This window comes from Neodiprion fabricii, chromosome 1, assembly GCF_021155785.1.
Source record: "Neodiprion fabricii isolate iyNeoFabr1 chromosome 1, iyNeoFabr1.1, whole genome shotgun sequence".
In the NCBI taxonomy this organism is placed as follows: Eukaryota; Metazoa; Arthropoda; class Insecta; order Hymenoptera; family Diprionidae; genus Neodiprion; species Neodiprion fabricii.
In genome coordinates, this window is record NC_060239.1 from 31,574,374 (window position 1) to 31,595,550 (window position 21,177).

General features: G+C 38.4%; 7 protein-coding genes across 11 annotated transcripts in view; 4 read left to right on the forward strand and 3 right to left on the reverse strand.

The window, feature by feature from the left end:
• The first annotated feature begins 298 nt into the window (after positions 1–298).
• On the forward strand, positions 299–3,433 carry LOC124186229 (tyrosine--tRNA ligase, cytoplasmic). 3 transcript variants are annotated; one of them, XM_046577754.1, is made up of 8 exons: positions 299–386; positions 1,121–1,522; positions 1,735–1,997; positions 2,083–2,298; positions 2,397–2,591; positions 2,682–2,946; positions 3,037–3,178; positions 3,257–3,433. In XM_046577754.1, the coding sequence occupies exons 2-8, from the start codon at positions 1,146–1,148 to the stop codon at positions 3,368–3,370; spliced, it is 1,572 nt and encodes a 523-aa protein (XP_046433710.1). In that variant the 5' UTR covers positions 299–386; positions 1,121–1,145; the 3' UTR covers positions 3,371–3,433. The 3 variants fall into 3 exon arrangements, with proteins under 3 accessions (XP_046433710.1, XP_046433701.1, XP_046433720.1); XM_046577745.1 differs by lacking the exon at positions 299–386 and adding an exon at positions 408–596; XM_046577764.1 differs by lacking the exon at positions 299–386 and adding an exon at positions 734–1,015.
• Positions 3,434–3,763: 330 nt separating this feature from the next.
• Positions 3,764–4,702, reverse strand: LOC124186254 (DNA-directed RNA polymerases I, II, and III subunit RPABC2). Its single transcript, XM_046577806.1, has 3 exons — positions 4,551–4,702; positions 4,165–4,317; positions 3,764–4,074 (listed from the first exon to the last, which is right to left on the reverse strand). Exons 1-3 carry the CDS (start codon positions 4,577–4,579, stop codon positions 3,864–3,866), a joined length of 393 nt encoding a protein of 130 aa, XP_046433762.1. The 5' UTR covers positions 4,580–4,702; the 3' UTR covers positions 3,764–3,863.
• A 56-nt stretch (positions 4,703–4,758) lies between these two features.
• On the forward strand, positions 4,759–7,877 carry LOC124186265 (tax1-binding protein 3 homolog). Its single transcript, XM_046577813.1, has 3 exons — positions 4,759–4,962; positions 5,483–5,611; positions 5,925–7,877. The coding sequence occupies exons 1-3, from the start codon at positions 4,906–4,908 to the stop codon at positions 6,111–6,113; spliced, it is 375 nt and encodes a 124-aa protein (XP_046433769.1). The 5' UTR covers positions 4,759–4,905; the 3' UTR covers positions 6,114–7,877.
• On the reverse strand, positions 7,395–10,414 carry LOC124186218 (KIF-binding protein-like). Its single transcript, XM_046577733.1, has one exon. The coding sequence runs from the start codon at positions 10,282–10,284 to the stop codon at positions 8,473–8,475; it is 1,812 nt and encodes a 603-aa protein (XP_046433689.1). The 5' UTR covers positions 10,285–10,414; the 3' UTR covers positions 7,395–8,472.
• On the forward strand, positions 10,404–11,788 carry LOC124186273 (NADH dehydrogenase [ubiquinone] 1 alpha subcomplex subunit 5). The gene is made up of 3 exons (XM_046577825.1): positions 10,404–10,559; positions 11,150–11,311; positions 11,500–11,788. Exons 1-3 carry the CDS (start codon positions 10,539–10,541, stop codon positions 11,671–11,673), a joined length of 357 nt encoding a protein of 118 aa, XP_046433781.1. The 5' UTR covers positions 10,404–10,538; the 3' UTR covers positions 11,674–11,788.
• Positions 11,789–11,948: 160 nt separating this feature from the next.
• Positions 11,949–14,953, reverse strand: LOC124186288. Its single transcript, XM_046577850.1, has 4 exons — positions 14,793–14,953; positions 13,037–13,360; positions 12,772–12,946; positions 11,949–12,602 (listed from the first exon to the last, which is right to left on the reverse strand). Exons 1-4 carry the CDS (start codon positions 14,802–14,804, stop codon positions 12,508–12,510), a joined length of 606 nt encoding a protein of 201 aa, XP_046433806.1. The 5' UTR covers positions 14,805–14,953; the 3' UTR covers positions 11,949–12,507.
• The window catches only part of LOC124186207, a 50,924-nt gene continuing 44,678 nt past the window's right edge, over positions 14,932–21,177 (forward strand). For 2 of the 3 annotated variants that reach the window (XR_006871596.1, XM_046577710.1), the window contains exon 1: positions 14,932–15,401. The gene's annotated coding sequence lies outside the window, so the exon portion shown is untranslated. The remainder of the gene's footprint in view (positions 15,402–21,177) is intronic. The other variant, XM_046577720.1, reaches the window with a different exon arrangement.

Here is a 21,177-nt window from a genome sequence, read left to right on the forward strand (position 1 = left end):
GGTAGCGCAGGAGCAGCAACACTACGCGGCAAAATTTGAAAATGTGGTGAGCTACGTACAAGCGTTGACTGAAGATATACATAAGTACATGATAGATCATTTTTTGTCAAACGTTTTCCAGCAAATTTTGAACTTACAAAATTTTTTCACAACGTAATTTCTACTTTGACTTATAAATGACTATAATGAAAAGCGTTGTGAAAAGCTTCCTACTTGATTATTATTTTTCATTTTAAATTTACCATTTTGCTCACTGAACACACTCAAAGGTACGATTCAGGTCCGGCAGGGGGCGCAGCGGTCACTTTATGTGACTTAATACCGGTTTGAAGTTTCTGCTAATTACACGTGTAGATACCGTGAATACTGAGCTGGACAGTAAAGAGGTTAGTTGAGCTTGGTTTCCTTATTTCACATTTAAAAAATATCCCACCGGTATTTCGTCAGAAAATTATTCAAATGCCTTTCACATACGTTTGCTTATCATATTCGTGAGCGTAATTTAACGTTCATGCCGTCGCAACTGTAATATAATATGGTTAACGTTTCACATATTGTACGTTAGATTGTACGGCTTATTACAGTTTTCTAGTCAGGTGGGTAACACACACCTTTATTATGCTACACATACATTTGTGTGTATATTGCATCAGATCCGCACTATTTGACAGCTGTGCACGTGCAGTTCGCGCACGCGCGAGTAATTGATAAATTTCTAGGAAGAAACGATGAATTTGGATTTTCCCATAGAATTCCCCCTCGTTAAGCTTTGCTCATTATATTAATCACTGCACGACAGTAGTCAGAAGGTATCTAACCCTGATACAGACTCCATATGGGTTTTAGAGGCTGGCTATTTTATTCTTACTGTCAAAAAAAAAAGAAAGTTGCATAATAGATTTTTCTGTCCTACCTTAGGAATAAACTTGTAACACTGTTGCAATCATTAATTTTATATTCAATAATAGTCGCGATACCTCAATTTTATCCCTACGTATCCCATTTGGAAGTACTTGTAAGTATTTAAGATATAATTGTATCCTACCAGGCATTCCATATACTGAAAATTAAATACTTGTGCTTTCGTCTAGTTAACCAGTAACAAATACCTCTGTTTCAGAACTAGTTATTACCACTTCTTTGAAATGAGTGGATTGACGTGGGAAAAAAAGCATCACCTGATCACCAGGAATTTATCCGAATGGTTGGGTGATGAGAAGCTAAAAACAATCTTAAAGCAAAGAGACCTTAAGGTATACTGGGGCACTGCAACTACCGGCAGACCACATGTTGGATATTTTACACCCATGTCAAAGATTGCTGACTTTCTACGTGCTGGAGTTGAAGTTACAATATTATTTGCCGATCTGCATGCTTATCTCGACAACATGAAAGCTCCTTGGGATCTCCTAGCTTTGAGAGTTCAGTATTACGAAGCTGTGATCAAAGCCATGCTGAAATCCATCGGGGTTCCACTCGACAAGCTAAAGTTCGTCAAGGGATCTGATTATCAATTATCTAAGTAAGATATTTTTTATTTTATGACATAGACACGACACTGAAAATGGAAATTGATGTGTAATCTTATTTTTGAAAGTGAATTCTATTGCAATTCTTTTCAACTGATGATATGTTGTTCTTAGTTACGTTTTCTCGTTATCACTCAAATACTCCAGTATCGGAAAAATAGTCATATGACATGATAATGAATGATGCATGCATGCATATTTGCAGAGAGTACACCTTGGATGTATATCGATTAAGCTCTCTGGTAACTGAGCATGATGCAAAGAAAGCTGGAGCTGAAGTTGTAAAGCAAGTTGCAAATGCATTGCTTTCTGGTTTGCTCTATCCTGGTTTGCAGGCATTAGATGAAGAGTACCTTAAGGTTGATGCACAATTTGGAGGTGTAGATCAACGCAAGATTTTTACTTTCTCTGAGAAATATCTTCCCATGCTCGGCTATGAAAAACGCGTACATCTGATGAATCCTATGAGTAAGGCCTTGTGTAGTGTTTGTGTTTCTGAACTTCTTTTGTTTGGTAATTGAATATCCATATAGTTCGGATTCTGTGTTTGCAGTTCCAGGATTGACTGGAGCTAAAATGTCATCATCCGAGGAAGATACAAAGATTGACCTCCTAGATAGTGCTGCAGCTGTAAAAAAGAAGCTCAAGAAAGCATTTTGTGAGCCTGGTAATATTACTGAGAATGGAATCCTTGCATTTTCAAAGCATGTTGTATTTCCACTGATGAAAGGTGGTGAAAAATATGTTGTTAAACGTAGTGAAGAATTTGGTAAGTAATTATTAGCTTCAAATTTATACTCCGTTTCAATTGCATGTCTGTAGAATATTTTATACTAAGCATTATTGAAATGACTGTTAAATTTCCAGGAGGTGATATTGAATTTGACAAATATGAAGATCTCGAAACAGCATTTGCTGAACAAGTGATTCATCCTGGTGATTTGAAGGGCGCAGTTGAAATTTATGTCAATAGGCTTTTGGACCCAATTCGTAAAGAATTTGAGCAAGACCCTAAGCTAAAAGGGCTCAACAGTAAAGCATATCCTCCCCCACAGAAAGAGAGTAAGTAATTTGTGCTCGCTCATCTTACCAATCGCTTACTGTTAGAGTATTGGTTTTCATAACTATAAAGAGCAAAGAATTATTTTACAGAGCAAATCGAGGAAATTATACCATCTCGGCTTGATATCAGAGTGGGCAAGGTTGTTGAAGTGCAAAAGCACCCTGATGCTGATGCTTTGTATGTTGAGAAAATTGATTTGGGAGATTCGAGTGGTCCTCGTACCATTGTAAGCGGATTGGCAAATTATGTGCCCCTCAAAGAAATGCAGGACAGATTGGTCGTAGTCTTGGCTAATCTGAAGCCTGCAAATCTTAGAGGAATTCAGTCTCATGGAATGGTCTTATGCGCTTCTGTGTAAGTTCAAAAAATTCGAATACAATCAAGTAAGCAATTGGGATCAATGATTTGTCAAAAATTCAATCTTTATCACGTTGTTGAAAACAGGGAGGAGCCTACGAAAAAAGTAGAGCCCCTACAACCACCATCTGACAGTGCTGCTGGAGATAAAGTTCTGGTGGAGGGTTATGAAAATGGGTCACCTGATGAAGTTTTAAACCCAAAGAAGAAAGTCTGGGACAAACTTCAGGTAATTATTTGTATCATTTTCATTTTACTGTACATCAAATTCCCATTCGATCTTTGCAATAATGGAATTATCTTTTAGGCTGATCTTGCTGTAAACGGTAGTGGAGAAGCTGCATGGAGTGGCAATCTGCTGTTGACAAAGAACGGGGGCAAGATTACGTCTAGTACCTTGAAAAATGTCCCCATCAAATAACGTATTCAGATGTAGCTTAGATTTTATGACCAGCATTCATCAATGAATTACCTCATGCGATAATCGGGCTCCGTTTTATTTTATACATATACTGCAACTGTACTCCATGGATTTCAGTATTACTCCATTTTGGCTGTATACTGTTCTAAAATGTAGATTTTTTTCTTGTCTGAATTGTTTCGTCACCAGCCGTGCTTTATTGTAAACAGTTTTTTTTTTTATATACATCCATTTACATTTTAAAGAAATAATATATTTTTATTTCAAAATACAGTTCCTGAAACGCTATAATGACAGTCACCAATTATTAATGTGTGTTGGGAATACTCTTGATTGTAGATTTTAAGACAGGGAGGATAGAATAACTGAAGTGGTTGTAAATGAATTATTACGTTATTTTTCAACATTTTTATAAGAAAAGCGGTATAATATAAATGATTAACTTAAGAAATGTGAATTTCATCTAGAGTTGAACAGAAATTAAAAATGTGTTTTAATGATCTATTATAATAAGTTCATCGATGCCCCAGTCTTCATAACTATTGTCAGGTAAGTAGCGGCGGATAACTATTGGAATTTTTCGCTGTTTCAATTCTTTCATGGCTATTTGGAGTGGGTCAGTTTCTCCCTCAAGTTCGACCATTACAGGGGCGCACATTGCTATTTGCAACGCTCGTGTTCCTAATACTCTTGCTCTTTCGTACCTGTTGAAAGAAAGTCCAGTTTTAAAAATAAACTTCCGACAAAGTTTAAACAGTACTAAATATTGCAAGTATGAGTAATATATTAATTACTTTGTCATATATCTGGTTGTGATTCTTTTTGACTTTTGAACACTGCCTTGAGTATCGCCTGCCGCTAAGAGTTCTATATTTTCACCATCTTCCTCTTGCTGCTCCAATTCGATGTTGTCGTCATCGTCTACATCATCAAAGTCGTCTACCACTCTGTAACAAGTCAATAAATTGAGAAATAACTATAAAAATTTTCAGAAACAAAGGGCTCTGGGATTCCAAGTAACTCTGAGCAATTATATTCTTGTCGAGTTAACGACGGGCGCGATGTTTGTGATACACGTGAAAACGTTCTGCAGCGAACATAACCTTTTGACATGTGCTTATTGATCTTGGGGAAAATCCATAAACACAAAGAGGCATAGTAATTCAAAAAGCATATTTACTCGTCTCCGTCGAACTCGTCGTCGGCCATCCTGACTACGAAAAACGCTGTGTAAGAAAGAAACAAACGACACTCGATATTTAATTCCAAGCACGCACGACAGCGGATGTGATGGGATATTGGGGGCGTGACGTTTCGATGTTGGTAGCAATCAAAGGCGACACCACACGACCAAATTGGTTGGTATATCTGATTTCAGCGTTCGCGTCACTAGTTTGTACTTGGTTTGCGCTGTTGTCAGCAGACAGATCGAGAAGGAGACGGACTTACGGACGCACTTCTAAGCATATTACGGACGTATTCGCTTTGTTTATAATATTTTAGGTGACCGGTAAGATAAAAAAAAACCGCTCAAAATGTGTGCGAAAATGGCTTTTCAACACCAGGCGGGGACGGCGATGGAGTGCCTGAGCGTGAGTATCGAGTCTTCCAACTTGCCTGTCGTATAATCAGGATGTTTTTTGCACATTCAAAACTCTTCCTGTTTCAAAAAAATATTCATACGACCGCGAGTCCGTTTTACTTATTCTGCTAAATTTCGAACGCGCCCAATGCTGTCTCTATTCGAAATTAAAGTAAAGTAAATATCGGATTGTTCATGATTTTGGGCTCTAAGGCACTTTGAGGTGTGTCTAGAACTGACCGGTCGAGTTCTGTTGACAGCTCATCGCCCACAGTTAATTGCTTCTAAGGACAAGCATGTAGCCTATCGGTTATCACCAAACGGAATTTTTTTAATGCTATGCACTTAGCTTCTCAGTACTTGATAACTGCTGATATCAGTAGCTGAAATTACCGGCATTATAAACACTTGTACATTTCTGCTGTTCACTTTACACCAGAGAATAACATTCTATACCTTTTTTCGTAACAAGAATAAACTCCTCCAACCAACTTGTACGTATCGAATAAATATTCCATTCTCCATTCCAGATCCCTATCACGCTTCACAAAGAAGCAGAAATTGATGCCAACGGAGAAGAGGTGATGAAATGTGGATTGAAAATAGGTGGAGGTATCGATCAGGATTTTAGAAAAAGTCCACAAGGCTACACGGACAATGTATGATAATTTACCCACCTTATCTACCTTAGTCTATTGTATTATAAATTACAACTCGGCATATTTTAAACATGACAATCTTTTATCGTGATGTATGTGCAGTCATCGATTGAATTTTAATCTCTGGTGTCAGAACAAAATGCAAATGCAGTTCATTGTTATCCTTCAGCTAATTATCAGTCTGACTACTTGGACCTGATTATCTGAGTTTTCATACGCCCTTAGTTTTCTGAGTTTCTGAATTATCTGGAATTTGAACGTATTTGTTATACTTATTCTTCATTTATTTCACTATCGAATAAATTTTTACCAGGGGATCTATGTAACGGAAGTCCACGAAGGTTCGCCAGCAGCAAAGTCAGGATTAAGAATGCATGATAAAATCCTCCAGTGTAACGGTTACGATTTTACAATGGTAACCCATAAAAAGGCTGTTGGATACATTAGAAAGCATCCTGTACTAAATTTACTTGTGGCACGAAAAGGGGTCACCAGCACCTAAAGTGTGCTAGCGTAATGATTATTGATTAAAATTAACTACCTGTTCAAGAGATTGATATTTTATTTTGTTCAATAAGGTGTTAGCAATGCCAATTTGCATCGAGGATGTAGCGTTGAGAGGAAGAATTATCTCGAACAGAATTAAAGACTTTACAGCTCAGTATTCACACTCTACAGACAATCTAAACATTCGGCAATCAATGATCGTAATCTGAGTAGCTATTAGATTTTAAACATGGTCATAATGGTTTATTATTTCTATTAAGCGAGGACTCAAGTGCGTAAGATGACTCGTCCCAGTTAAAGTATTCTCGAGCGTCTTTTTATTCAGAGCAATTTTTTAAAATTCATCGAAAGATTATTGTCCATCGAATCGCGGTTGATACAAAGCTGTACCTGCTGGCAAGGTCAATTTGAATAACTTTGTGAATTAGACGAGATTTTGTTTCTACTTAAGTTTTAAGATTTTATCATTAAATGAATATCGGATAGAATTAAAGCAAATACTTGGTATTGCTAACTTAAAACGTAAAGGATATACATATACACTAATTTTGAAGCAGGTGGCAAATGATACATAAACATCCTACCTCCCTTCGTGTCATACACATAACACCCAATTAGATACTAAGTAGGATAAGCAGGTTCGACGGGACCTTTGATTTAAATACATGTAGTTATCATACGTACCTGCTTGTAAAAATATTAGGATATATTATATGATTACTAGATTTTCGTTATTTATTATTGACATAACGACAATGCTATTGAAGTTAAAATACAGAGACAAAATTCATTGATATTGATTGATAAAATACCATTTGAGTCGCCCTGAAAGAAAATTTGAATGCATTACTACTGCAGTTGTTAGGAAAAAGTTTATATCTATTGTTTTGTAGTAGGATTTGCGGAAATTCCAGTTGCATGTGTTATGTTCACAACAACTTGGTTCGAAATCAATGTTAGGTTGAAATTGGGTACATACCACATTTAAATTTGTATATTGTATAATAAGAATTATGATTCTGGTTACTCAGTTCAGATATGATGTTTGTTTTACATCATATTACCAAAGAAACTTACCTGCTATAATTTTTATAAAAAACAATTTTCGTTCGACATCAAGTTGAAGGAAACAAAGTATTTTGAAACAGATACAAAACATTGAATATTGTGTATAATAATTCCAGTGTGGTACTTTAAATGAAGTTTTATGATTTTAACACATTATTAACAACGTTTTTGGTATTTCGTTTTTGTAATTATAATTTTTTGAAACAGGTTGGAAAAGATACGAATTCCTAGTTCGACTTGATTTAACGATAAGAAATAAATTTTGTATTAAGTTTCACTGAACAGCTCATGTCGAGAGTGAATGGTATAAAATTTAATTTTTCTGAAATCCCAAGCAAGTCATCTATTTTCAGATATAATCGAAGAACACATCTTAATTTTGCATATAAACAGGGCCTCTGCCGTTTACAAGGTCCAATAAAATTCAATCTACCGACCATTTTTCAATGATTGTTGAACCGATAATATTGTCAGCAATGATTTACCAAACGCTATAAATGAAAATATATTTGCGTCTAGTATATAAAATTTCATAAATTATGTAAGAGACAACAAAATATCATCTCTTCTATAATTCTTATGTAAATTTCAATTTAAATGATTAGCATTTGTGATAAGCATTTATTGATTTCGCACAATCTTTGGTATTTACAAGGTTTATATATAAAATAAATATATGTGATAAATATAATTAACTGATAAATTACTTTATACTCATAAATAATTTTGTTTCAGTTTGTCAATCCACGTCAAAGAGAAAAAAGTATGTGCAGGTACATTAATAATACCCGAATAATTTAAAGATCGTAATACAAACATGTGTTTTTTTTTTTTTTTTTTGCAATACGCTTTGTCGGAGAAAGTTCCTTGATCAATGTAGAAGAAAAAATTCACTTTCGGAATGATAGGATTTTATTGCATTTTTTCATGTTGTATAGAGAGTACTGTACTGAAATAGCACAAAAGTAACGAAACCATTAATTAATTCGATACTAGCACCATACGCTCAAACTGTAAGATGTAAACGCACAAAGCATGGTATTTTTATTTCAGTTTCAGAAATATAAGTACCGACTTTACTGCCTGTACCTATGTTCAGATTTACACAGTCAGATGAAGCCGTGAGATTAATGAGTTGTTAGGTACAGAGAGTAATATCAGTATTACGTAAAAAATATATAGTTTCAATAACTTATAATACAAACTTATTAAAATAATGTTTTGCAAAAAAAGCTGTATTAAGCAAGAAATGAATATGAATCTTTATTGCCTTAAAGACATCATATTTATACCAATTCTCTAGTTAATTTTTCTATTTTCAATGGTAAAAGATTAACAAAGTCTTTGCAGACACTCAATTCCACGCTCATCAATTCTGCAGCTTTTTCATCCTTCTCACAGTAGCCAATCAGCGCTTTGTAGGCATTCAAACTATTTCGAAGATTTTCTAGCTGTGCATGTTTGTCAGGTGTTATGATTTTATAATACAATCTTCCCAAAAAAAAGTAAGCAAATAAGGCGGGTCTAACTAAATCTTCGGAAAATTTGTCTGGGAAATTGTGAGTGGCTGGATCCACCAGAGAATCTAAAAAATTCTGAAAGTTTCCAATCGCACTCCTGGCAAGGTTATTGATTTTAGTTAGTGCCTGGGCGGTCGGTCTTTCGTTTGACGCTTGCAGACGTTCAAGCTTAATGTCTAAAATATCGCAGTAAACTTCGCCCAGTTCAATCCATAGTTGCCTGCACACAGTTTGGTAATACTGTGGATTTAACTCTGTAACAATCTTTTCTAAGGCGTCGACCCGCCGCTTGTGCATTTTAGATTGGCGATCCTCATCCTCTTCAAAGAATGACAAGAATTTAAAGAGCTGCGAAACGTCTTGTATCACTTGCACGTGATCCGACGCATGACTCTCCAATGTGTAATACTTTTTTGCCTCATCAAGCCATTGTTGGGAGTTCAGAAATATCGTCCTGGCATCGTTGAAGTCCAAAGCATATTTGTCTGTCAGTTGATTTGCAATAGTTTCAATTTCTTTCTCTATCTTTGTGAATCTTAAATTCTCGATACATTCTTCAGTGACCCCCGAGTTCTCATCCAACTGCATCCTACTTATCTCCGAGCACATTTCGCTCGTTTCATCATCGGCATGATGCATCAGCCTTTCTTTGGATGTACTCAACAGCAGGATCCCATATTTTGCCCAGCACCTGGCGACGTCTGCGCTTCTATGTCTGAACGTTTCCCATTTTGCTGCCACCACTTCCTCCGTATCGTCCAAACTTCTCAACTCATCCTCGTACTTTTGCAGAATATATGAAGCTGCAGCCAAGTGATGTTTGGCCTGCCTAAACCCTCCCTTTTCCATAAAATATTGGGACAAAGTCGCAGCATTCAAGGCCCAGTCTACACAATCCAGATCTTCGTGGTTCAACTGACGTTTCAGAGTCATGTGGCAGTAGACTGCGGATTTGAGGTGATCCTTTAAGGTTCCATAGATTTGCGCCAAGTAGTAGAGAGTCAGAGTGTGGAGTCGTTCGACTATTTCCTCAGCGTCTGTGTCATCGTCATCATCCTTCAGATTGAACAATGCGGCCATAAGTACGGGTTTGGTACTATCGCTTTTTTCAATCGCAGTAAAATCCTTGTATATTTTTTCAGCTTTTTCTAAATATTTCTGGGATGTTTTTGGATTGTCTCGCTGGGCCCAGAGTATTCCCAGCTGATTCAGAGCACTAAGTATAACTAATATTGCCTCTGGTCTCAGTTCTCGGTCAATCAAAAGGTCCACGCAGTTGGTCAGTTGCTCTTCACCGGCTGCCAATTCCTCCGTGTCGACCGAAATTATCCCCATATTGAGCCAGATAACAGCAAGCATTGCTGTCACAATATTTCTGTCGTGTTCTGTTATATTGTCGTCTAATATTTTCACAAGTTTAATCTGCATTTCCTTGAGTATATCGGCTGCCGCATATTTACTTTTGTACGGCTCACTCTCCGGGTCCAATTTACTGTGCTCGTCCAGCAGCTTTCGAACCTTGACGTATTTCTCCTCGAGGTCCACTAGAATCTCCTTATTCACACTATCGAGCTCCATTTCAACGACACTTTCGGACAATATACTGAAGTGATTGAAATTCAAGCTGCAACGACGACTGATTTATTTGATCCGCGTTTGAGGTTAAGTACCGGTTTTCCTGTTTTCTTTTCGTCGTCTACGCGGTGCGCAGACCGTTTTGCGTTTTTCGTCTCAAGCAGACGCTGTGAGCAGACGATATAGTGCGATCCGTAGTCTCAATTAATCCTGAAAACTTGTGCAAAGTACCGAGGAATTCAGAATTTGCGTAAAATATGGCTGGGCTTTTGAAAAAGGTAAATGTCTAACATAGTTGAATTGTTGGTATTTCTTAGAAATGGGCTTGCAAATTTTTCTTTATGGCGAATAACGTCAGGTGTTACACAACATAACCTGTATATCATATTAATCACTTCTCGAATACGCGTTGAGAAACGGTATTTTTCAAGAATTGGAGCATTTTAAACGTATTTTTTTATTGCTGCGCCAGTAACTATAAAGGTCATCGATCCTTTCGAGACTCACTTATGCAAAATTCACTACCAGTTAGACATTGTGTCTGGTGGATGGATGTAGTCAAAGAAAGGTAACTGCTCGTGGCTGCTTATATTTGATTGTGAGATATAATAAAATCGCTAACTGCTCAAGTTGTATTACCATGCTTCTGTTTTTTTAAATTGATAACTAAAGTACTTTGCAGAATATCACAGAAGTCCTCCCATTGTTTGATGGAAGGATTCTTTACGACTAATTAACAACTATAAGATTCATGACTGAGACATTTGATTCGTATGTTTATATTCCAAAAGAGCTGTGACTTTTTAAAGCCTTTTTAAGTATATTCAATGCTTTTTAAATGTTCAATATCAAGTATTCTCTTTTTTAGTCAACAAATTTAGCCAGGGTGCCCGTTGCCCCGAATCCACATCATACTTTGGGAGTGTTGTACAGTAAAATTCTTAGAGCCGTCGATAAAATGCCCAAGGATTATCCCTACAGAATCAATACGGAGAAAATTGTTAAGGAACGAGCTGCTCATGTGAAAAATGTAACTATTATTACACAATTTATTTATTAATAGTTATTCTTGGAAGATTATTAAATTATAAACTGATCAAGAATGATGTCGCGTAAAGTCGAAAATCGTGATTTTCATTAAGGTTTATTGAAAAGATATGCTTGTTACCTTGGTAAGAAAAAAGATATTGACAAATTGTAGGATTTAAATCGTTTCAGAATCTAAAAGTGCCAGACCTTGAAAAAGCCATAAACTGTGGCCAAGCTGAAGAATTAATCCTACAAGCTGAAAACGAATTACACTTGGCGAGAAAGTTCTTAGGTTGGAAGCCATGGGAACCGTTGATCCAAGAAGCACCTGCTAACCAATGGACTTGGCCACCGCACAAATAATATGTGAATCGATTACGCATATTTAAAATGTTTATAATCATTGCATACGCAAAGTAGACAATATTAATTGTATATACGTCTGTCTCCGATTATAAAATAGCAGTTTTGGAAGAAATTACTTGTTCCTGAAAATAGATATCATTAAAGAAATGAAAATATGCATGGACTAATCAAATGAAACTATGTCATCTTAATTAACGTGCTTCTGCATTGAAAAACAGGTCAAGATTTTTATTTAAAATATTCAAGAGCAATATTTCTTCGTTTTTCTGACCAAATCACGTAATGACCTTCATATGTGCCAGAAAGGAAGATGTAATTAGTAACGGTCTAATTACGTCTCAAGTTAAGTTAGCATTAATGAAAAATTAAAAATCTGCAGATCTACCAAGACTTTGCAGCCAAAATCCCTGTGACGAATTTATTCACAAGCTTACATTTACACTTTAAATATTGAAATTTTATTATAGATAAAAAATAGTCTAAATAAACCGACGAGTTGGAGATTAACAGATTTGTAGTATTTCCGGATTTCCGGACCACAAAAAATTATAATAGCGACACCAGAAAGATATGTATAACATACTCTCTTTGTACTAATTTGAAACTCAAGCCATAGTTAAAGATCTGCTCTACGCTATACAATATCATCCATTAGTGCAACTAATATTTCTTACGAAGTATTTGATATCCCATCTGGATGTTGTTTATCAAAATTTCCTGACTGTCCCTATTTGGATTCTGATTGCGTAACCACATTTCTATGTTTGCATACTTCCCTAAATGTTAGACCAAAAATTGCCATAACAAACTAAGTTTCGATGCAACATTTATTTATTTACATACTTTAGAATTGCTCGCTCTGTTATTGTTATTCCAAGTCATTGTATTCTCTTCACTGATTTTTGAGCTGGAGGGCTCAGAAGTCTCTGTAAAAGATATTGATGATTAGAAATTACTTGAATATGTTCGTCATGGATTTTTTTACCCGTACAAAGCATTATTCGAGCTTAAACATCTGCATTACAAAGACTGCTTCTGGTAGAAGGAGTAAGGAACAGATAAACCAGTCCCAACAAATTACGGTATATAATTTACCTGGAATTGATTTCTCCTCGATGCTCCCAATAGTGACACAAAATTCTGCCCGACTTTTGTGTAATGTTGTCGGTGACGCTAAATCGTCATCATTGAATTGAATTGTTTGCGGCTTGGATGTAAGCAAATAGTTCTGATCAGAACTTGCATGCCGGTCTGAAGTTGCATGAATCACCTATAAATCATTGAAGTTCAATTTCAGACAATGTTTGACTAAACTATGCATATTCATGTCCCCGCGTGTAAAGGCATGTTGAAAACTAACTGTCAATTGGTTAAAATCTGCTGGTGGGATATTGCAGTTCAACAAATCATTACGAACATCTCGATTTTCAGCATGATTTTTCAAGTAAGTTTCAATGTTCTTGAGTGTGTGATTGACGGCCCAACTTAGCTTAGACAATTCTGGACGGTGGACATTCCAGAATGAATTTCTGTGCCTAATATTGGCCTCTTCTTGCGTATCTTCTGCGTTTTGTTCCTTCACGGAAATGGCAGCCAGTCCAGCATTCATCAGTTCCAAATCCACATGCAACTCTTCCCCGTCAAAGCAGGGCATTACGAAAGGGATTTTGTTGGATTCATTTAGCTAGTAAGAGGAGAGTTTAATGTTGTGGCTAAGTTTACAAAAACTATGTAAAATTCATTGCAATATTTGAATGCATTCACAAATGAACCGGATACGATGTAAACTGAATTTTGAAATGAGAAAAGTACCGAAAATATACCAATAGTAGTTTGATAAGCCTTTTTTACGGAAGTGCGCAAAAGAAAAAAAAAATTAATAATAATAACGATGAAAATAATTTCTGCTTTGAGAAACTGGGAAGAGCCGCAGAAATTTATTTTGGTAATTAAAACGAAATTATTTGAGGCTAGCGATATATTTTGACCTGAAAACATGTAAAATCGTGATCTTCACGAAATTATACTTACTGTCATGGAGAGCGGCATAATGTGAAAGCATAATTTATAACATTATCGTAAATATTTTCTGTTGCACGAAGCGGTAGCAGCCATATTTCCAAAATTCGTTTTTTTTTTCAATCCGGATTCAAAAACCGTACCCAACGAATTGAAATGCCTGTTATTCACCGCACGCTTGTTAGATCCACTCGATTCTTGAACCCTCGAATACTATGTCCTTTTTTTTTGATAATCAATAACCAGATCGGCTTGAAGTGTGTTATACGATTTCCCGATTAGATCTATTGTTTCCAACACAAAATGCTTGGAAAGTGAGATTTTCGAAGCCTGTGGAGCGTGCATAAAATACCTCATACCTGAACAGTGCGGTAAAACAACGCTGGCGCAGGTGCTCAACTGAAATTCTCAATTTTACACACTAGGGCATTCTCGGGGCATGCCCACTTTTCAATAGCTTAACTTTACACACGGACACTAACTGAAGTTTGCATTGCCTTTGATCCACTTATTTCAAATTATTATATTACATTCGTTCGCTTCTCGAATTAACCTTTCCTTCACAGGTGTTTGAAACAGTAGCGCGTGTCACACGTGGGGATCGGCGATATCTGACTCTTGTGACTACAACACTGATCGGAAATCGCCCACTTTCCGCACTCGTAACACAACGAGCTATTTTTCTTACTCATATACATCCGTATTTCAATGAGATATCTGCTCCAATCCAATATGGCAAATATCGTAATTGTTATATAAATTGCTTTTTTCGTTTTCTCAATTTCGCACGTCTAATTTAATTCGCCTTTCTCATTACTTTTTTCGCGTTACCGTTACAGCATATGTACAATGTACATACATACATACAATCGTTTGATCGAAGTGTTTTGTATACATATAATAAGCACGGCGTGTTATTAAGGAACCGAAGCCGCGGCACAAACAGCCGAGGAATCGGCGAAAGCTAGAGCAATTAATCGCGCTAGGTTTACTGCCTCCGTTCCTCGTCGTGATTCTTCTTCTTTCGCCCGTCCATTAAAATGCCTCCTGATAAGGCGTCCAGAGTGGGTAGAATAAAAAAATCTCTCGGAATTTACCGTAGAAGCCATAAGGATCGACGCTCGCGCGGACCTTTCCCCGGCATATTTTGATCCTCGTCGGTTGCCGCCTCGCTGCTGCTGCTGCTGCTGCTTACCGGGGGAAAAGGAGTTGTTGACTGCCGTCTTACGTCTAGGGCCGCACTTGCCGCTCAGGCTTTGAGCGTCACACACGTGTCGTCGCGCGTGCTTTATTTTCCTTCGTCGTCGAATGTAAACACAGATTCACGCGGCATTACACGCCCCTCGAGATAAACCCACGCTACGCGTTACCTCTGCGTAATATTACGCGAGGTGGTTTTTTTTTTAATCACGATCCGGTTGTACTAGTCCGGGAGGTAATTACCGGGCGGTAAATTGCAACGACTGTTAATTGTGACCGGCGTGTCTGTGCGTCGAAACGCCCGTAGATCGACCTTTGAGTAAACGCGTCTGTTCTCAGACGGATGATTGCGTTGATATTGCATATTTAGTACGCGGAAAAGTGTCGAAATTATTGAGGTGCGTCGAGTGGATCCTACAGGTGTGTTAAATCGTGGTGATTTGTATTGGATTGAACACAAGTCGCGTCGTCGCGGGATATATACATAAGTGTCTGCAATATAGCTGGTGAGCATTATGAGGTTAAATGAAAACTGTTCCATCCTTCTTTTCATTTCGCATGCTTGATATTTACCTTTTTTCATCATCATCGTCGTCGTCGTCGTCGTCAACTATGCTACATGTTTAATGTTGTACGAGGTAAACCTCGTAACTCCCTGTTCCAATGCCAGTAAATTGTGGAAATTTATAGGCGATTAAGTATATGGTATATTATTATTTTTATTTACTTATTTCTTCTCTTCTACTTCTTTTTATTCTCTCCACCTTGAACTCCGGCGCGTTTTGAGGTGAAGTAGCGGTTAATTAATTTACTGAACGACGAGAAAACGATTTACGGCACATCTACATATGCGATACCTTAAATATCCGTAATAAACTAGCACACGCCGGTTTTTCGAGGCAAATGATTATGACGAAACCGGCGGCCGCAGGTGTCCGACTATTAATTACTCGCATATCCATCCATCCGTATTATACCTGCACGCCTCTGAATAGGCTTTGTGACTACGGCATCGTTAACAAGGTCTCACTCTCGTAGTTTTCGTTATTTCTTCAGATTTGGCATTGAGACGTTCGTTCAGCCCTCGTTGATCAGGTCGACCTGGTAGTACCTACAATACCAGATCACGTTTCCTCCAACATAATAGCTCTTCCACAAACCGACCCTGAGAATTTTGCAACAATTGAAAAGTTTCCCCGCTGGTTAGGATTTTATCGTAAAAACCTCCGCCTATAATCCGCATCATCGATTCGCTACGTTTATAAATCGCACACAGGCGGGTACACGGAACGCGGTTCAATCGAGGATTTCGTCTAACCTTTCGACCTGCGTTGAACAAAATTTAACACACGATCTCGAACAAGAGGAATCTTGATTACCTCTCTCCCTCTCTCTCTCTCTCTCTCTCTGTTTCCGGTTCCTTCTTCGCCACGCGTCTCCGTTATCTTTGATTAATCGTTCCGTCTCGCCGAATTGCGATTTCTCGACATTTCCGACACGATGTCAACTCCTTCAAGAATTTCTCTCGACTTTGAAATCGGTGCGCGTAAGGCCTGCAGCTACTCAACCGCGTTGCTCTCGCGTCTTATCCACGTATGGGATCGACTCGATTTCTCGACATCTTTTTGCGCCTTTTAGAGAAACCTCCGACGGTCGGTCTCCGTTCATTCGTGATCCATTCCGTTTGCTCGCCCGCGATCTCCGAGTATCTCCGAGCATCGGCCAAGTCGCTCCGTCTACGTTATTATAGAAGTTTCTTCCCTAGGCCCGAGGACCAGTTTTTGACCGGTAAACCGTGCGATTCTAAACACTGATTTTAAAAACGCCGCGCGTGTCAAGTTGGGTGTAGAATTTCGCTTTTAGGACGAGAGTGAACAGGTGCGTTCGCAGTGCGGTTGACGATTCGTTTATTTTACAAAAATGAACACCGTCTGGAATTATCAACGGTCCTATACGAACTTTGTGTACATACGCACAAATCTCGAGAGAAAAAGCTTGCACAGATGTATTCGAGTTTTATCTGTACACACGGCTATAGTTTTCTTCTTATTCTACCCGCAAAACTAAATAACGCCGAGTAAAGGTTGAATAGTAAATCTATGGGGCAACGTTAATTTCGTCCTTTCCGTCTCTGCTGCAGCTCTCAGTCATTATACACGCATGCTCGTACGGTGTACCTATACGCACGCGTATCGGCCTGTATAATGCATATAGACGAAAGTCTGAACGTTTTTTCTACACAACTTCTCAAACAAGCCAAGAGATCCCGCGAGTTGTGTACACTCGGTTACGTCATACAATCGCTATAAGAAGAAGGAGTGTTTCGTGTTCCGGAATTTCTATTGTACCGCTTGTGTATTACAATACGTGTAACAGACTGCGACGAGAAGAAATTAGAATACAGCCTATTCGATCATGCATCATCGATCGGAATTTCAAACGACGCGTCGGAAAATTTGTGTAATAATTAGGACGGTTCGTTAACGATGTAACAACAGCGGAGAATCCTTTATTCACCGTTTTCATGGCTGCCACACGTATCAACCTAAGACCTGTAATACGCAGGTATCTCCTTATTTTACTTGGAAAAATTTGTAGAAAAATATTCGGATTTGGAACTCAAAAATTTTTTTTATTACGTTCCAATTCATACAACAGATTTAGCGAACGAACATTTTGTGTAATAAGTATAATGTAATTTTTAACGATTGACGTATGAATAAAAGACCAAAAAACAAGTATCCGCATGACAGAAAAATAACGTAACGTGGAGAAATGTGGAAATTATCGGTAACCCTGATCAGTTTTAACTTTGTCACTCGACTGTAAATTTCCTTATTCCTGACAATAAGCGAGCGGTTCCCGCGCGTTTCTGTTCGCGGCGGAATGTCCGATATTCCGTGAGCTACGCGCATCGACCATGTAATACAGGTCCGTAATAATCAACACCTGTACTCGGCAGCTGTAAATAAAAGATCGAGTCTCCCGGCGTGTAAGAGAGGGTCTTCTTAGAGGTATGGTAACGCGCCATGACGCAGCCCCGTTAGGCACTTGTGGCATCTCGAATCGTGGATAGAGTTTTGTTTACTCGGCGCCTCGACGCCGAAAGAAGTACAAGGGCCCCCGATTATAACGTTGGTGGGCGAAAATTTCTCACCGTCCCGCCGCTCTTGACGATCCTCGTGCCTCTAACGGCTTTGTTTCACGGTCCTTCCTTCCCCATTCATGGCTAAAAGATCCGTTGGCTGAGAGAGCGAATGCCGCACGTCCAGAGTTTACAACCGATCTGTATCAGCGCGCGTAGGTACGATACGTGACATAAGTATATTAACGCAGCTTTACCTCCACCGGGTGAAAAATCTTACACGCTTCTCACGACCGATCGATATTCTTTAATTTTTTAGGCGGTACTGTTGAATCGTTTGTTAGAAACGCATCGGGCAAAACTGCGTTACAGAGAAGCTGCAAATCCGCTCGTGAAGCAACGTAACAGCTGCTTACCTCATCAACATTTCTGGACATAATTGTTGACGCGTGATGTTTTTCATTCTCTTCCTTTTTATTCATGTAAAACCTGTACGCCTAGATGTAATAATTGTCAGTCGCTTTGGCATTGGAGTTGAATTAACGCGCTTTAAAAGATCCGGCGATGATCTATCCTGATGTGGAATTCGGCAGAAAATATTCAATATTTATGAGTTCGAGAAGCGTGAGTAGGCGTATTTTAAGTAAGAGGATCGACGTCGTCGCGAAGATTAAGTAAATCAACAGATGGTTCTTCGTCGTCTTCGGGATCAAGAGATTCTCCGGTTTTTTTCGCGTGCTCGTTGTTGTTGCTGCTACGACCCGAACCTTGAAAATTTACCGTGCTGCTCATTGTCAGTAGCTATAGCTGATATTAATATAGTCCTCCCTCGAAGCCTGACAAATTACTGCAGCAGGAGGGCCCGAGACGATCTTGAATTACATATTATATCCAAGGTGTCCTGCGTGCAATACTCTGCAGGCTTCTTCTTCTTCTGATTATCATTATCATTATTATTATTATTATTGTTAAAGGCTCGAACGTCTCACGTTCTCTCCTAAAAATATTAAAACACCCGGCGGCCGTTGTCTCCTATTATTAATTATACCGAATAAATAATTTTCAGTGTCTAATTGTAAATTCATTCTTCGGGTTGAAATAAAAATTTTTTTGTCACAGATATTTCGGATCGTGCGTTCAGTGCTAGAAACGAGGCTGTGAGTTCGGTAGGAAATATTGTTATACGTACGATAGCTCCAGTTTATGGTCAAAAAAATCCCAGCTGTTATAAGAGGCTGTTGACGCGCATTGCATGCGAGCGAGAGAAAAAAAATGAGAAATAATAAACGACACGCACATACAGATTGCGTCTGCCTGTGTAGCTGGTACATACAGGCAATGTAACACATACACCTATGCCTCCGAGTACATGATGGATCTTTGCATACTCGGAGTATCGGAGGCATAACTCGCGGTATGTTAAACCATACCTACGCATAATCCTATAACTATTTAATATACGCGCGCGTTGGCACAAACAGTTTTCCAGCTGCAAATTCCTCATAAATTACGCATATACGAGTATACGTTATTACACACGCGAGATGCACGAACACGTTTGCACTACCGGTCAACTGGACGTCTGCAGCGGACTCTCCTTGGAGTGCAAATTGCAGAGAAAATTTACATGCATAAAGGTGCGGCACGGTATGCGTAACTACTATCGGAGGCACGATATACATGCGCATACACACGCACGGTACTCCATCGATAATGATCGGTAGTTGAAATAGTTTCGATCACATAATAATAAATTTCAGACATTTTAAAACCGTGTGTATGCAGAATACGCGGCTAATGTAGAGTACACTGTACATACCTGTAATACGATATTCGTCATGCCTTTGCCTGTGCGTAGGTGCGATATGAAAATTCAATCGGTACGATAATTTTCGATTTGAATACTTGTACAATTCTCGTCTCCGTAATACAAATATCTTCCCATGTTTATCGTAAGAAGGAGTAGCAAAAAAAAAAGGGTAATAAAAATGCAACAGACAAATTCTCCGCCAAGTATTATTATTTATACATATACAGACATACATCGTCTAAACTACATTCCGCGGGTGATGATGATGCGGCATTGAAAGGAAATCGCGGCACGCGTCTCGGGGGTCGCTTACCAGATATCTACGAATTTGCATGTTCACACAGGGAGACATCAATTCGCCTTCATTTTCATTATATCCTCGACGTTTTCCACCGATACGACCTTGTCCTCCTCAATTACTGTACTATTTGAGTCTCGTAATGAAAATTCTCCCCCAGTACAGAAAAACCCTGTTTTTGGCTGTATTCTTTTTTCGATTTTATACATGGGTTTTAAAATCATATTATAATATTACGCGAGGGGCCATGTTTGTTGCTAATATAAAAACGATTGCGATGATTGTCAAATATTTTCAGAGGTTCATGTTTACAGGCACTCCTTCTCCTTGGAATGGAGGGCTCCGGTTTGGCTCATAATATTTTTCTATTTAGTTGGAAGCAAATTAGGGGGCGAATGAAGAAAAAAGTTGTGTCACGAGGCAAAATGGGAAGTACTGCAGGCACAGGCGCCGTTGCTGTGACAGAACTCGTCTCCATATACATAGGTGCATATTGTACCTGCGTACTTTTGTATAGAAGGTATGTGCGATGTTCGGGCGTGTGTGGAGGCGCGAATATGTGTCAGGGAAAGTAAAAACTAACCGCTGAGATTTGTATTAAGTATGTACCTGCCTCTATATTCAAGTCACATGCGGCGTGCAATATGCGTGGACTTTGAGTTTGTCTTAGCTTTGACGAGTCCGTGGGATATGCATAAGGCAGACGTATAAGTTACTGCCTTTATGTATTATACATACAGGCATATAGGCTGTATGTGCATTCATCGTATGGATGTAGAGAATGGTGTAATATGTCTCCACGCCTACCGCGCATCTTCAATTTTTAACGGAAGTGTATAATGCGCCTTTCCCTACATATTTTAAACGTATTTTGCTGTTAATTTTCTGTTTTATTCTTTTCTCATTCAGGCTATGTAAATAGAAAATTGGCCGGTAAAACGTAGAGTATTTCCTTCCTTCCTTCCTTCCTTCCTTCCTTCCTTCCTTATAACCTACTTTTCCTCTTTTTAAACGTACTTGAGTGCGTGAATGTGTAAATAAATTATCTCGATGACTACGGTGTATAACAAGTTTATGGTGATACGTGAT